Raw genomic sequence first — 14,545 nt, forward strand, 5'->3', positions numbered from 1 at the left:
CACGCAGGGCGCACGGCAGCCGCAGACACCAAAACACCAAAATAAGAAAAAGAGCCATCATCTGTTTGTGTTCTGCTTGATCTGACTTTCACCTGAACAGGAACCCAGAGACGTGCGTGAAAGGATGCGCGGCACCGCAGCCTGGATCGGCTGGTCTCTGTGTCTGTGCGCATCTTTGGCCGCAAGTACGCGAGACTTCTCCGAAAACGACCGGGTGATCCCACATCGGATCCGGGAGGACGGAGTCAAACCGGCTGCAGAGATCCTCAGGAGTAACAAGGTAATAACCAGGCAATAAGACTCGAAGCATCATTTCCGAAAATTAAAAAATAGGGAAAAAGGAAAATCCGGCCGGAGAATAATCCCTCATCACTCATGGAGGAGTTTCACTTAAGGGAAAAATTCTAGAAAAGCGTGTTATATTGAGAGATTGTTGTCTATGATTTCTATATCTACTATGATATTTTAAATATTTGAATTGAAGCAATCAAATCTCCTCGGTGCGCTCCAGGCATCCTGGCGCATCTCGGATCACCACCTCGTCGTTCTGCGTCAAGGGACGCACGGCTCTCATTTGCGGAGGACCATCCGGAGGCTGGAGGCCAAAGCAGCCAGAAGCGGCAGCATCTTGGAGATCCTGAGGACCTTCTCCGGTGCTCTCATGGGGTTTCTGGTGAAGATGAGCAGCGACATGCTCGATGTGGTAATACCTCAGTTATTACAGTTTTACAGGCTTAAAAAAACACAACACATATTTCTGACAGTAGATTAAAATGTTTTAAAATCTATTAAATCTTATATAGTGCCAAGTAAAAATATTGTTGTCTCATGACACTTGACATGTAGAGCAGGTTTGGACCAAACTCTTGGATCAAACTCTTTAAAATGACTCACAGAAACCCAACATTACCTCACAAGTCAGCGATTGGCGACAGCGGTGGAGAAATGATTGCCTTTTCCCAGGCAGAAATCTTGGATGGAATGTCGGCAGCCTTCTGCCTCGACTGCTCAGGGTGAAAAGAGGAAAACGGAGAGAGGACAGAGAGATAGGAGGCAAGAAAGTGATAGAGACGATCTCTTCCTACTACTTACTGTGGCAGTGACTGTTACATGCTAATAGTTGAAATGATAGAATAATAGTGTAGCGAGTCACGAATGTTGGAATTTTTGTTGATGCTTGTGTGTGATTTTGGGGTGCAAGGAATTCTGGGGGTTTTACCGGGATTGGCGGGAAAAGAGGTATTGGAGCCTTGTGCGGCGTGGCTGTGGCCAATGACAGCTATTGCTTGTTAAACGGACATTTTACCGTCAACCAGGTGTTTTACCTGACTGAAAAGCTACAATAACTTTAATAGACATAATATTAAATGAGGGTGGCATGGCGCAAGCGTCCTTGGAATCGAACACTCCTGGTTCGATTCTCGGCTCCTCCTAGTGTGTCAAAGTGTTGTTGAGCAAGACGTATTTGTAATTATTATTATTGTAACCCTAACTTTTTAACAGTAGCGTGCCAGGGCCATGGGTGTTTCGGGTTACAAAATAAAGAACTAAAGAATTTTTTAATTAAAAGCATACTGCTACGGCAGGATAGGAGAGCCTTTACTTCGTACTCACTTACGGGTCTGACCGGACCCGAGCTGCCCTCTCACCCGCGCGTCAGCAAAACAAGTCCCCACAAAACAAGGGCAGGTAGAACCAATCACACCCCTTACTTTCTCCCCACCTCTTTAGGCAACTGCCGACAACGACAAACCAAATTCCAAGAGCACCAACATACAACCCTAAATCAAAACAAACACATAATCTACATGGTTACATTATTATAAAAGAAATAACAATAGCGGACACCTGCAAGGGACTCCCAAGAAGCCACGAGGTTACTATCATGCATTGATGAGGGGACATAAGTGCAAACAGGATAGGACGAATAGGAGGAATGACAGAAGTGTATTATGGGATATCCCTCAGCAGAGGAAGCATATGGTAGCATAACTAGGGACTTTCCTAACCTTAACTACTGTATCAGCTCTCTGAAATAGGACGGTTTTAAGAGTGGGTGTCTGGCCCGCAGCTCAATATGCTTTTAGAGACTCACAAGTACCCCTTTCTTTACCAACTGGTTCTATATATTTTACTTTATATATTTTACCCCAGAACACTAACATCGGGTGATTTTCACCCACACAATTCTTGTCATGTGATTTCCATCGTCTGAGTTTTATGGATCCTTGTGTAGCTTCAGATTGCTCTCTGATGTTATTAATTGTATGTTTGTTTCCCTCATTCCATTGGGCCATCTATAAATTGATGAAAACTTTATTTTATCCAGGATATTGTATTGGGTAAAATGTACCCAATGTTAGTAATGGTGTACTTATTTTAACGTTAGTGCTCTAGGGTTAAGATCTTTCAATAACAATGGATGAGAGGCTTATTTGAAATCAGCCGGCCCAAACTGTTTCGTGCAGGAGAGGGAAAGCCGTGCATCACTGTATGCACGGAAGAGATAAAGAAGCCGCTTAAAATAAACATGAAGTTGGAGAAGAATTTTAGGTGACGTCATGAGAGTGACACATACACTGCTTAATAACAAAACTCCACAGAGGTTATAATGGATGCCACGGAGGTTGCAATTTGTAGCAACTGTGTTTACATAAGCTTTAGGCATTCACACAAACTGTTGAGCTCAGACAGTTTACATGGACCTTGGAAGCAAACAGTTCTTAAATCCTGTCATCCACTGTATTGCTGTGCCGACCTCTGGCTCTGTGAAGCGATTGTTGTTACGCAGTCAGGAGCTCAATCTCCCAGGGTTCTGTTCCAGTTTGCTGCTGCTGCTGTTTTGTGTAACTAAGACTTTTTTTTTTGCAGCCATTTTGTTTTTAAACTCAATAAGTGAACCTAAAAGTAGAGACATTATCATTCAGGGAATGTCAGTGTGTAAGAGTCTTAGCGTCACAAATGTATATGATGCCTTTGAGAACGGATCTGCATTAAAAAAAAAAAAATCAGTCCTTATTGAGACTTCCTGTGTTATTTTGTTGCAGTAGTTTTGTCCCTGTCAGTGTCCAACTAAAAGACATGCCTGTCAATGACCTTTCAAATATCCACTTATTAGAATAATTACATAGCAGATGCTTCATAGTGCATCACTAAATCACCAAATTGTACTTTTCCTGTCTGAAGGCAACACTTAATCTTTCACAGTAATAAAGGGTGTAATGCCTTGTTATATGATCTGAAGCCTAAGCTGCAAAGATTTTTAAAAGCTAAATTAGACCCGACTGATGCTAAACACAAGTTGCAGGACATCTGATTAAGATTTATTTTTGGACATTTTATATCAATTGTGAAATGTCTAAAGACGCAGTTTTCTATTGCTTCCAAAATAGACTTTTTGTGCGCAATGTCACACAAAAATGTACATAAAGTTATTGCTTGGTGTTGTAATACTTTTTCAAATGTACTCTACATCCTCTGAACTTGGTCATTTAAGTTAATGAAGTTATAATCACAAATATATTTACGGTATTCACAATGATCAGTTTTCTCACTTGCCTCTTGAAAGATAATTCTCAAGACACTGGTGGACCAGTGACTATCCCTTTTACTTTTTAGCAGATATAACAACCAATCTCTTGCCAATCATGTCATTTTTCCTTTTGAATAAATAACAAATATTAAATTTGAAAACGAATAATACAGATAATCACTCAGAATATTCTGAGTGATTATCTCTGTGCAGTTTTAAAGCACCTAATGTGATCATTTGCTGTCTCAGTAGGCTCGTACCTGCAAATATCTTTCACGTTTTTTAATTTCATTTTTGTCTTCTGTCTTGTTTCTTTTACATTTTTATACTGTCTTTGTGTAATAGCTGTCCGATGTCGGGCTCACACTCGCTCAATTGTTTCATTACATTACATTTGTGGCTACTCCATATTTGGACTAAATTCACCACTTGATATCAGTTTAAGGCAGGAAAATAACTGAATGTATATTTTTGATGTGAATCGCTGGTTGAAGGAGTTTCTCGATACACATATCGATAACATATGAATGTCAAATGTCATTGACTATTATCAGATCTAACGTAGGACAAAGAAAAAAAGGTTTAACTCATCACGACTCCTTAAAACAGTGTCATGTATATTCTACTTACATTACATTTTCAAACAACCGTGATCAAATTGGATGGACACCATCCCATTTATAATTGATAGGTTCTTACTTTTGTATCAGGCGGGCAAACATGTTTGATATCTTTCTCAGGCAGTGAAACTCCCACATGTTCATTACATCGAGGAGGACTCATTCATCTTTGCCCAGAGCGCCCCCTGGAACCTTCAGAAGTTACTGCGGCCTCACGGGATCACTTCTGAAAATGGAACATACAGGCCTCCCAGTGAGTCAGACTCTCTCTCTCCGCTTCACGCACACACACACACACACACACACACACACATGCACACTGATATTTTTTCCACTGTGCAGATGACGGAGGGATGGCAGTGGTGTATTTGATGGATGGCAGCGTTCAGACTTCCCACAGAGAGGTTGATGGACGAGTTTTCGTCACAGACTTTAACAGCGTCCCTGAAGAAGATGGAACCAGAGCACACAGACAGGTTACAAACTTCCCAAACTTTGAGAAAACTTACAATTTAAATGCGACTAATAACAGAGTGTCCTCACCTTCATCTTACTTGAACTGGACGTCGATCACGAAACAGAGCGAACTGAGTTGTAAGCTCTGTCGAATCTGTCCTTCCCGCAGGCCAGTCTGTGTGACGGTCATGGCACGCACGTGGCCGGGGTGGTGAGCGGCTCGGACTCTGGCATTGCTCGAGGTGCAGGCGTGAACCTGGTCCGTGTGCTAAATTGTCAAGGGAGGGGGACCGTGTCTGGAGCTCTGGCAGGTGGGACTCAGCTCTGACTACTGACAATAGCTGTACATAGTGTCAGTATAGGCACCATAAAGGCATAACATGACATAAAGGCACCAAAACCAATGACCAGTCAACGCTGAAGGATTGTTAAAACCAAAAACAATATTTCTATGTGCTGGATGTGCTCTATCTATCTGTTTTCGTGTGACTGACTTATTATGGGGAAAAATAACAGTGCAGACGTCTGCTGTTTTTTTTTTTCTTTCTAAAGAAATATGATTGGGTACAATTATACTCTTCTTGTGGTACCAATAAGGGGGTTACATGATACATTTGCTAAAAACAACAGAAATTCATTTGTCAGTCCACAGACTTGAAAATGAACAGCTTTATGTTGAGAAAAATAACTGTTTCATAATTGTGGTCAGAACATTCTGTGGGCTGTCATGAGTAGCAGCTTTTACATACACAGAAGAGACAAATTAAATGAATGTTTTTGCGCTTTGAACAACTGAAGAAAACCTTTCAGCTCTGTTGTATAGGCATGAAGAATTACACCCAATATAAAAAAAACCCTAAAGCATGGCGGGACATATTTGCAATATTTGGCAACTTTATATGGCCATTTGATTGACTGACAACTTGTCCAGGGTGAACCCTACATCTGTGCCAATGACAGCTATGTACGAGACGAGCGGTATAGATAATATATGAATGAATACTTGACAAAATCTTTCTGTTGTGTCAACTGGACGTGATTTTCTTCAGAACTGAAGAAGAATTCACCATGACCTGGATGAACCTCCACAGACATATGAATGATTATTGAGCAACTTGAATGCATCATGAATATCGATTAGACTTGTGTCTTTTCTGAATCAGGATTGGAGTATATCCGTGCGTTTTTAAAAAGCCGGCCGGCAGATGCAGTCATCGTCTTGCTGCCTTTCATCGGTGCCTTCAGCCAGTCTTTAAACACGGCGTGTCGGGACATGGTGGCACAGGGTGCAGTGGTGGTCGCTGCGGCCGGGAACTACAGGGACGATGCCTGCCTCTACTCACCTGCTTCAGAGCCTGAGGTGTCGAACCCTTACATACTGATGGCTCTTTGCATTCCATACACACACAAACACACACACACATTCAGTCCAAGTTGTCTCATTGCAGGTCATCACAGTAGGGGCGGTGAATTTATCTGACCAGCTCATGTCCCAGGCAGCAGGTGGCACCAACTTTGGCCGATGTGTTGATCTTTTTGCATCCGGTGATGATATCGTGAGTGCCAGCAGTGACTGCAACACCTGTTTTACCTCCAGGAGTGGGACCTCGCAGGCGGCTGCACATGTAGCAGGTATGCACCAACTCTCACACAGGCAGACAGACAGACAGACACACACACACACACACACACACACACACACACACACACACACACACACACACACACGCTCACACTAACAATGCCAGAAGGGTATTTTGCCATCAGATGGTACCCTTCTGGGTAACATCTGATAGCCCCCTGATGACCAAAGTAATAATATCACAACGATAGCACTTTCAACTTGCAAAATACATATTTTATTGCCTGTTTATATATTGTATAGTTATTTTATTGCCTATCTGTATATTTTATATATATTGTCTATTTTGTACAGTTTTATATTTGTATTGTCCAGGACCACAGATGGAAATTAGCTATGAGCTACAATCTGGTACAAACATCTCTGCCTCTGTGCTTAATGTAATTGTACACTGTCCTAATAAACTTCTAAGCAAACAAACACACACACACACACACACACAAATACAAGCACAAAATAAATATTGAAAAAAAAAACACTTAAAAATCAAAACCTGTGTGTTGCGGCAGCCTAACTGGTTTATGTTTTGGTGTGCAAATCTGCAGGTCTAGCGGCAGTGATCCTGTCATCCAATCAGAACACTTCACCCCTCCAGGTTCTGCATTTGTTGCTGCACTATTCAACCAGCAATACAATCAACCTACTCTCTCTGTCTGAAACACATCGTCTTACGACTCCAAACCTGGTGGCAGCTATGCCTTCAATCAGTAAAGTAGCAAGTTAGTGATTTACCTGCACACATACACACACAAGACACATAGACATGCATGTAAGTTGTTAGCATTTTGTATATGTTTGCAGCTGCAGAGCTCCTGTGTCGTTCAGTGTGGTCAGAGAGATTAGGGGGTTCAAACATAGACAAGGCAACCTGTCGCTGTCGTGCGTCCGAAGAGATGATGGGATGCAGCAGCTTTGCTCCTGATCACGTGGGCAGAGGAGAAACCGTTACCGTGAGTGGCTTCTCTCTATGCTTTTAATATAATTTTTACAAATACAATGCATAAGTAACACACTTTCTTCATCAAAAGGTGGACGGTGGGCAGATGGAGTGTGTTGCATATAAGGGTGCAGGGGATAGAGGAGTGTATGCCGTGGCCCGCTGCTGTGTGATGGCAGGTCTGCAGTGCAAGGTTCATCCCAGTCCCCAGTCTGGGCGAGATGCAGAGTGTACCAGCCAGCAGCACCAATTATCTGGTACATCAAACACTCCTTTTATACTTTGTTTATGATAAATGCTTCTTAACATATTCAAAACTTATGAAAGGATGTTAAATTTATTGATTGATTTTCAATTTTTAGCTGAGTTGAAATGCTTTTAAGAAATTTGACAAAATCTAACAGTAATAAGACAAAGCTTATCATGGTCATAGTTTTGATAAAAGTTGAATATTTATTTAAACAAATTTGGATTTGCATTATTAGGTACAGTACATATAGCATGCAATTTGGGCTGACTGTGAGTTTTAAAGCATCAAGAACCTTTATTCTGAATGTTTGGGATGACTGGGATGAAAAGGAGATTTTTAAAAAAATAAGACGTTGAAGATAAGTATCTGCACACAAAATAAGTTTATATGTTGTTGTTGAATTTCTTGGTCAGCTATTGTTTATTCATCCATCAACAGTGTTGATGAGGATGAGAGGAAAAAGCACTCCAAGCTCCCTCAATTTGCAAGCTCCCTACCCAAATACTGAGCTTTGCTTTCATCATGTCAAAACTAATCCCATGCTCGATTTCATAATGTATTCAGCATTACTTATTTTCAGCTTACTTTACCTTAATTGCTGTCAAATTATCTGTCTACAATAAGAATACATCCCAAATATGGCACGTCTCATCTGAGCCCCGTTTCGAGGGAGATCGTAGAGTGTTGCTTAGGACGAATTCACAAATGTATACCTACCACAATCTCCAGTTTCCTCTGTTGGATGCCGTGAAAGCAGCAAAGATGTTGAATAGTTAACATGCATTTCAAGGAATAGGAATAAAATGTTTGTAGTGTCCCAAGTAAAGTGGGATATCTGGTGAAACCTATCCATGTATTTACATTTGTTTATACATTAAGCTTTCCTTGCAAATCACAGTCAGTGTTTTTATCTGATTCATCTGATTGAGCCCTAAACTTGTGGATGAACGTGCGTTTCCCTGCACTGGTCAACAAGCAGCTCTTTTCTTGTCAGGCTGTACATCAAGATCCACTGCTGAGAAATTGTTCGACTCAGATCCACATCATGGCGGCAGGAAGCGTTGTGTGGTGAGAGAAGGGGTGACATCAGATGCGGTTTGCTGCCAAGTTCCGTCTCTGGAATGCAAATCCCTTCATAGAGCTGACAAAGAGCAGGTCAATTGTTTTTGCATTACCACATATGTATATAGTTTTTTTTTTTTACATCACATCCTTTACTCTTGTCTTGTAAATATAACCCCTTGTCTTTTGCAGGTTGAAATTTTCTGTCCTGTTAACTGGACCCTCACTGATTGTAGCGCTATCCCTCAGGGCTCCGCTATCTTGAGGCCAGTTGCTATTGGCAACCATTGCCATGTTCATAGGGTCACAGGACCGGATGTGGTGAGTGGTATGGCTGTGTGCTGTCGCGTCAGACCATCAAAACAGTCTCTGACGACCCCTGCTTGATACTGTCTCTCAACACTTGAAGTATAACACTTAAATTATTTCTGGAAAAGCACATTATCATCTCATTGACATCGAAACCTGTTTTTCATGCTTGATCAATTGTAGAGATAGTAAAGAATCCAGTTAAAAATTATATTTTAAAATCATCTTGTAGTAGTACTTGACCCCATATAAAGTCAATATATTCACCATATCAACAATATATTCGTTTGTTTCAAGGGTTGTAAACATTTGAAAAAAAACACCACTGTGATTTAGGGTTATTGATGCTGAAAGAACTGACTTAGCACAGTCTATACTTATCAAACTAAAATTGACATTAGTGTGCTATTTATTTTCCAGAAAGCGACTGCTTGACATCAAAAACTACAAATAAAATAAATTCTGTGACGGCCATCTGATGAAAGTTTTTTTGTGAGCCTACAGGCCATGGTAGTGGCTGGCGTACAAGTGTGTCTCAGTAGGGCAGCAGGCAGTAATCAACCTGACTAATGAGCTAAGTGGTTTGTTTTGCTGTCTCTTAAGGTTCTACATGAACCAAAGTCTAAAAGGAGGAGCTTTTATTTCACTTAATGCTTGAAAAACAAACTAGCTCATCCTGAGCACTGAACAGCAACATACAATGGCTCGTATGGCTCTGAAGCTGCAGTAAATTCAATATGGAAAATAAAGCCCTAATTAAAGGTGTTGCTACTTGTGTCTCAGTCCAAAATCTTTTTGCTAGATGTTTTTTCAATGAACTACTTACTGTCTGATTATTGTCATTTTTTGGCATGAAGAACTAATCAATCAGATTGACCTTCCAGTATTCCTACTTTCATTCTTATCCATTGTCAGTGGGGAAAATACAAGATGATGAGATCCTAAATCCTGAAACACAGCCACATTAATTTGATCAATTAATACAACTGAATGCACTAAATGCAAGCGGCTCTTTCAATTGGTGATGTTTCTACCCTGGTCATTCTTGTAGATGAGCCAAGATATTAGAAACACCCTATGTGATGGGAATAGTTTAATGCTACAGTAAAATGTGTGAATATGTGTATTAAAATGAATTGTTACTTGACTATGACAGAGCACTTAACTGAGATGGCAACGATACCTATAAAAAATGGCAAATGAATGAAAAGACGGTACAGATGAAAATAAAGGTGCATCAAATTAATGCAGTTTTCATCTCTTACCTGGCATAGAGCTATACACACACAAACATATATATATATATATATACACACAGCAAGCACACATTAAAAAAAATACAAAAGGTTGTGCATTCCAGTTTATTTTATATCAAATTTCCCCTTAATCAAACTCTGATGTACAAATTAAAAGTGAGTTTTAACATGCATTACAGAATCCTGCGATGGTAGAAGTGAAATTTCAAAATTGAATGACAGTAAAAACCCGCAAATATGCCAATACTGACCCACGCACTTCCCCGTCCCTCCCTCTATCCCAGGATTAAAACTAATGATTGTTTTTAAGATTGTTTCCTTTCTTTTTTTTTTTTTTTTCAAATAGGCATGTTGTTGTAGCAGATGGGCTGAACCAGGAGACTCTTGGATGAGTGCAACGCATGTTGCCACGGCCATGAATCACTTGGCACAGACTGCATGCAGCTCCCTCAGATAATATTCAACCAGCCATATAGAAGTTGTGTGTCTTTGTGACAGCAAGTGCTAATGACCAAATTACACAGCAAACAACATTTGGCGAGGGGTTTAGGGGGTGCTTTTTTTTCCTCCATCACACACAAAAGACAAACTTCACCACCACTTACTGCAACACATGCAAACATGTCAGAGCACAACATGACACTCACATGGAGTGAAATGGAGGGGGAGGGAAGGGGATGTGGGAACCTTTCCTTGGGCTCAGAGGCTACAGCTAGGATGCAGAGAAGCCTCAGTGGAGTGATCACACGACAACTCCAAATGTAAAACCATTTTGCATGATTGCTTTGTAGGTCCTCACACTGTAAACATTGACCTGTTAAAGCTGAGAGCTAATCTGGAAAGCTAGTTGAGGCTCATGTGTTCAGAACAACTGATTGTAAATGTGGCTTCCTAAATCTATCTGGCATAAATCGGTATCTACAAAATGTCTCTGCGTGAGTACAGAGTGAAAAGAAGCAGCATGAGACCAACACCAAAATCCTGTATTATCGCCAACTCTTGGGTAAACCCCCCCTCCCCCCTCAAACACTAACCCACATACGGAGAATTAACAACCAGCAGTTACAATCCTTCAGTCCATTTTTCACAACACACAGAGGAAATTTCCCTGCATTAGTTTGGATCTGACAGGGAGGAAGCAGCCCCGATGCACTTGTTTGTGCCACAGTCAGGACAGGTGGAACGAAGATGTCACACCACCTCGTGGACGGGACAATACAGCGTCAGAGGTGGGATGGGGGGGAATGCGAGGGTAAGGCACTTCAAGTCCTGATGACTGGGCTGGGATGGTATTCACCTGGGTGCTATTTCTCGACTGAAGACTCAGGCTACATTTGGGTTTGCTCCTCTGTGCGTTTCCAAAGGTAGACAGAAGCAAAAGAAGAAAAAAAAAAAAACATAATAAAAACAATATCAAACCTGATGAAGCAGAGGTAACAGTGAGGTGAGGACCTGTTCTTGTGTGTTTGTAAGCAAAGTGGATGCAATGACACACACAAATATTTGTTGTAGTGTGTTTGTGTCTAACCTTGGCACCTAAAAGTAAAACATGCTCCTGAGCTCCCTCTCAGTAGGCATCGATGGCCCACTGTGATCCATCAATGCGCCTCGAGTTCAGCTTTTCTTGCATAAGGCTTGAGTCCCTCAGCATCCTCTACAAATATCAAATTCATCCAGAGTCAAAGAGGGTGGCAAGGAAAATAAAACACAGCAATGAGAAAAGTAAAATCCAGCACGATGCTGCCTGTCAGCGCATGGCAGCAGAGAAAGTGCTGACTGTGGCACTGCTTCTTTTTGATCTGCTGAGGGCCGTGATCCGCCCCGTGTCCGGGACACAGCTATTGTACTGTGCCCCCATGGCTATAGCGCAGTAACCGGGGGTCAAAGGTTATATCACAAGCTGAGTGGCTCGCTCTAAGGACTTCCATGTGTCTGTCGAAGTGGCACTGAAAATAGTGTTAAAAGCAAAAGAGAAAAGAGGACACAAGTGCGAGGAGGCTCTAGAGGAACTGAGCCATCCTGCTGTACGTCACAATAGACTGGGCTGGACGATAAAGTGCATACTGAATCCCACCCCTCCCAAGTGCTCATGTGTGGAGGTGTTTCTGTACAAGTGTACATGCATCTACAAGCAGAGTTCCTCCAGAGCAGCTAGTGTGACCTCTTAAAATTGCATGGCTGTGGAGAAGAGCACAGGAGACTTTAAAATATTATTTTACATCAGAAATTACACCTATGGAATAAATCTTTACAATATGAATATGTCTATGTAGATACATTGGCAAATATGAGCTGAAAATTGTTAAAACACAACCCAAACTTATCCTCCGTCTCGCTGTCATTCTGAGTGAATGAATGAATAAAAGGATAAACTGAAGTCATCCATGATTGTGGAAGGTTTTGCACGTCCCCCGTAAATCAACTCTTCCGCCCTTAATGATAATGCATCTTCATCATTGCCTTGGCTGGTCTGAAAGGAAGTAATTTATGATTTATTCATAGCTTCTCCGCTGCCTTAGCGACCAGGAGAGAAAGTGTTCTGATTGGCATGTTGTGAAGTCCAAACAGTCCGGACCAATCAGAGGCAAAGTGCAGCCTTTTCCATTGGCTGCCCAGATTTCCACCACCTCTATCCTGGAGGGGTCCTGCCAAGTGCAGGTGCTAGGGGTCCACATCTTCCAGATCGCTCTTTGAATCCCCGAGCATCATAGGAGACTCGGAACCCTGCCAGAGAGAAAAGGTGCAGAGATTGCTTTATTATTTGGAAGAACAGAAACAAATGGTGAGGCAAGCGTAAAGCTGTTATGCCAGCTGGATTAACATTTCTGAAAAACAGACTAATTATCTGCAGTTTTCATGTCAGCTGCAGAACAAGTCTGACAACTGTGTCGTGCGATGGGAGTCTGCCAGGAACGGCGGTCTCAGAGAACGAACAAAACGGCTCTGACACTGCTGCTAATATCTGTAGAATGCTTAAAAAAACGAAAAAAAGCAACTCCATTTTATCCTTTCCTGCTTAGATTGCCGCCTCTCATGTGAAAAGCCATTTACAGTTCCTGGGCTGGGATGAAGTTCTACCTGTTGAAGGCTGTGTTCGGCGTTTTCGTTTCCGGGACTGCCGTCGGAGCCATTGCTGCTGCCAGACTGCTCCTTCTCATTTAACAAGGCAGTGGCGTAGGCAAGCGTGTCCTGCAATGTGTATAAGACAGACAGGAGTACAAGTGAGTTTATTGGTCTACCTGTGGTGGGGAAAAAATGGGATCCTTACCGGGAAAATCTGTCTGTAGTATATACAGTATATACTTTGCGTGCATGTGTGTGTTTGTGTACGTACCTGTGCGGAGATGGTGCGCTGGAAAGTTTTATTGGTTGATGTCTCATTAGAGACATTGCTCTGTGGAGTCCAGTAATGTTCAGTCATCTGTAGGCAGAAGAAACAAAACCCAACATTCAACAGACAACATTAGCTGATATCAAAAAAATTAAAGCACAATTTAGAAAAACAGGAAAGACCAGATAATGGTCAAATAATATTTAAAGGCCTAAGTGAAATGTGCCTTTTTCTGCAGCCATTGTACAGCCCAGCTCCAGTGACCAGACAAGTCCTTGAAATAGTCCTTGGCAGGAGCACACCTAAAGCGGAAAGCAGGTTCAGAATTCAGCCATTGCTACAAGTCATTATTCACAACATCCAGAAGCGTAAAACACTAAGTGATTATAGGTCAGTGTTATTCTAGACGATTGTCCTTCACATTATTAGAGAAGAAGAAGAAGAAGAAGAAGAAGAGGAGGCCACATTGAGCTTTATTTCCCTCATATATTTTAATAATGAAAGCTTTGGAAAACATCTTCTGTCTACTTGAAAATGCCACAGAATCAGATACCGATGGTTAAATGTCAGGGATGTAGCAACCAAGTGGGTGCAGCTTAACAACAAATTAGCTTGGCTTATTTGCCAAAAGATCATGCAAACTGTTTTACCAAGAGAATTACTAGGAGAATAAAGATATCTTTGAAGCCCTGATGTCTGACTCTGCAATATACTCACTTCTGGGCCAAAGTAACCAGGAACTTCACACACTGGTAGCAGCGTCTGCTGTCTACATTGTTGCTCTGGTGCATCAAAGCTGTTGGGACAAACTCACTAAGTCCTTTCAAAGCATACACATACAGGATGTAGTCAATATCAGTAATATTCAGATGAAATTCAAACTTACCCAACAGGCCTTTCTCAGATTCAAATGCATACTTGAGCCTCTGGGATTGCAAAGGATCTTCTACTACCTAAAGTGAAATGAATGAAATTGATTAAAAATGATTTTGATCCCGGCAGAGCTGATACAGTCTTGAGATGACTGACTGATTCTATAATCACTCACTAGTAACTCCTGAAGCATTGCAAATATGTTCTTGAGTTCGTGGGGCGGTGCCGTCTCCAGCTGGGTCTGCAAGAGACAAAGTGTTAAGAAAACCTCGAATAA

General features: G+C 41.6%; 2 protein-coding genes across 4 annotated transcripts in view; one reads left to right on the top strand and one right to left on the bottom strand.

Annotated features, from left to right (window-relative positions):
* Window positions 1-9,283, top strand: pcsk9 (proprotein convertase subtilisin/kexin type 9). 2 transcript variants are annotated; one of them, XM_086161933.1, is made up of 12 exons: window positions 1-280; window positions 512-703; window positions 4,273-4,405; window positions 4,495-4,628; window positions 4,778-4,919; window positions 5,772-5,968; window positions 6,057-6,240; window positions 6,796-6,957; window positions 7,052-7,200; window positions 7,279-7,444; window positions 8,432-8,592; window positions 8,692-9,283. In XM_086161933.1, the coding sequence occupies exons 1-12, from the start codon at window positions 125-127 to the stop codon at window positions 8,884-8,886; spliced, it is 1,971 nt and encodes a 656-aa protein (XP_086018059.1). In that variant the 5' UTR covers window positions 1-124; the 3' UTR covers window positions 8,887-9,283. The 2 variants fall into 2 exon arrangements, with proteins under 2 accessions (XP_086018059.1, XP_086018058.1); XM_086161932.1 differs by having other exon boundaries at window positions 6,796-6,969; window positions 8,692-9,037.
* Window positions 9,284-10,155: 872 nt separating this feature from the next.
* Window positions 10,156-14,545, bottom strand: part of usp24 (ubiquitin specific peptidase 24) — a 36,207-nt gene continuing 31,817 nt past the window's right edge. For both annotated transcript variants that reach the window (XM_086161835.1, XM_086161834.1), the window contains exons 60-66: window positions 14,444-14,509; window positions 14,282-14,348; window positions 14,113-14,191; window positions 13,622-13,697; window positions 13,399-13,485; window positions 13,143-13,253; window positions 10,156-12,788 (exon numbers count right to left, since the gene is read on the bottom strand). In XM_086161835.1, coding sequence (XP_086017961.1) covers window positions 12,726-12,788; window positions 13,143-13,253; window positions 13,399-13,485; window positions 13,622-13,697; window positions 14,113-14,191; window positions 14,282-14,348; window positions 14,444-14,509 — 549 coding nt within the window. In that variant the 3' untranslated portion in view covers window positions 10,156-12,725. The remainder of the gene's footprint in view (window positions 12,789-13,142; window positions 13,254-13,398; window positions 13,486-13,621; window positions 13,698-14,112; window positions 14,192-14,281; window positions 14,349-14,443; window positions 14,510-14,545) is intronic.

The sequence above is a fragment of the Fistularia commersonii genome, chromosome 16 (assembly GCF_037954325.1).
Source record: "Fistularia commersonii isolate RoL2024-O1a breed Wild chromosome 16, RoL_Fcom_v1.0, whole genome shotgun sequence".
NCBI lineage: Eukaryota > Metazoa > Chordata > Actinopteri > Syngnathiformes > Fistulariidae > Fistularia > Fistularia commersonii.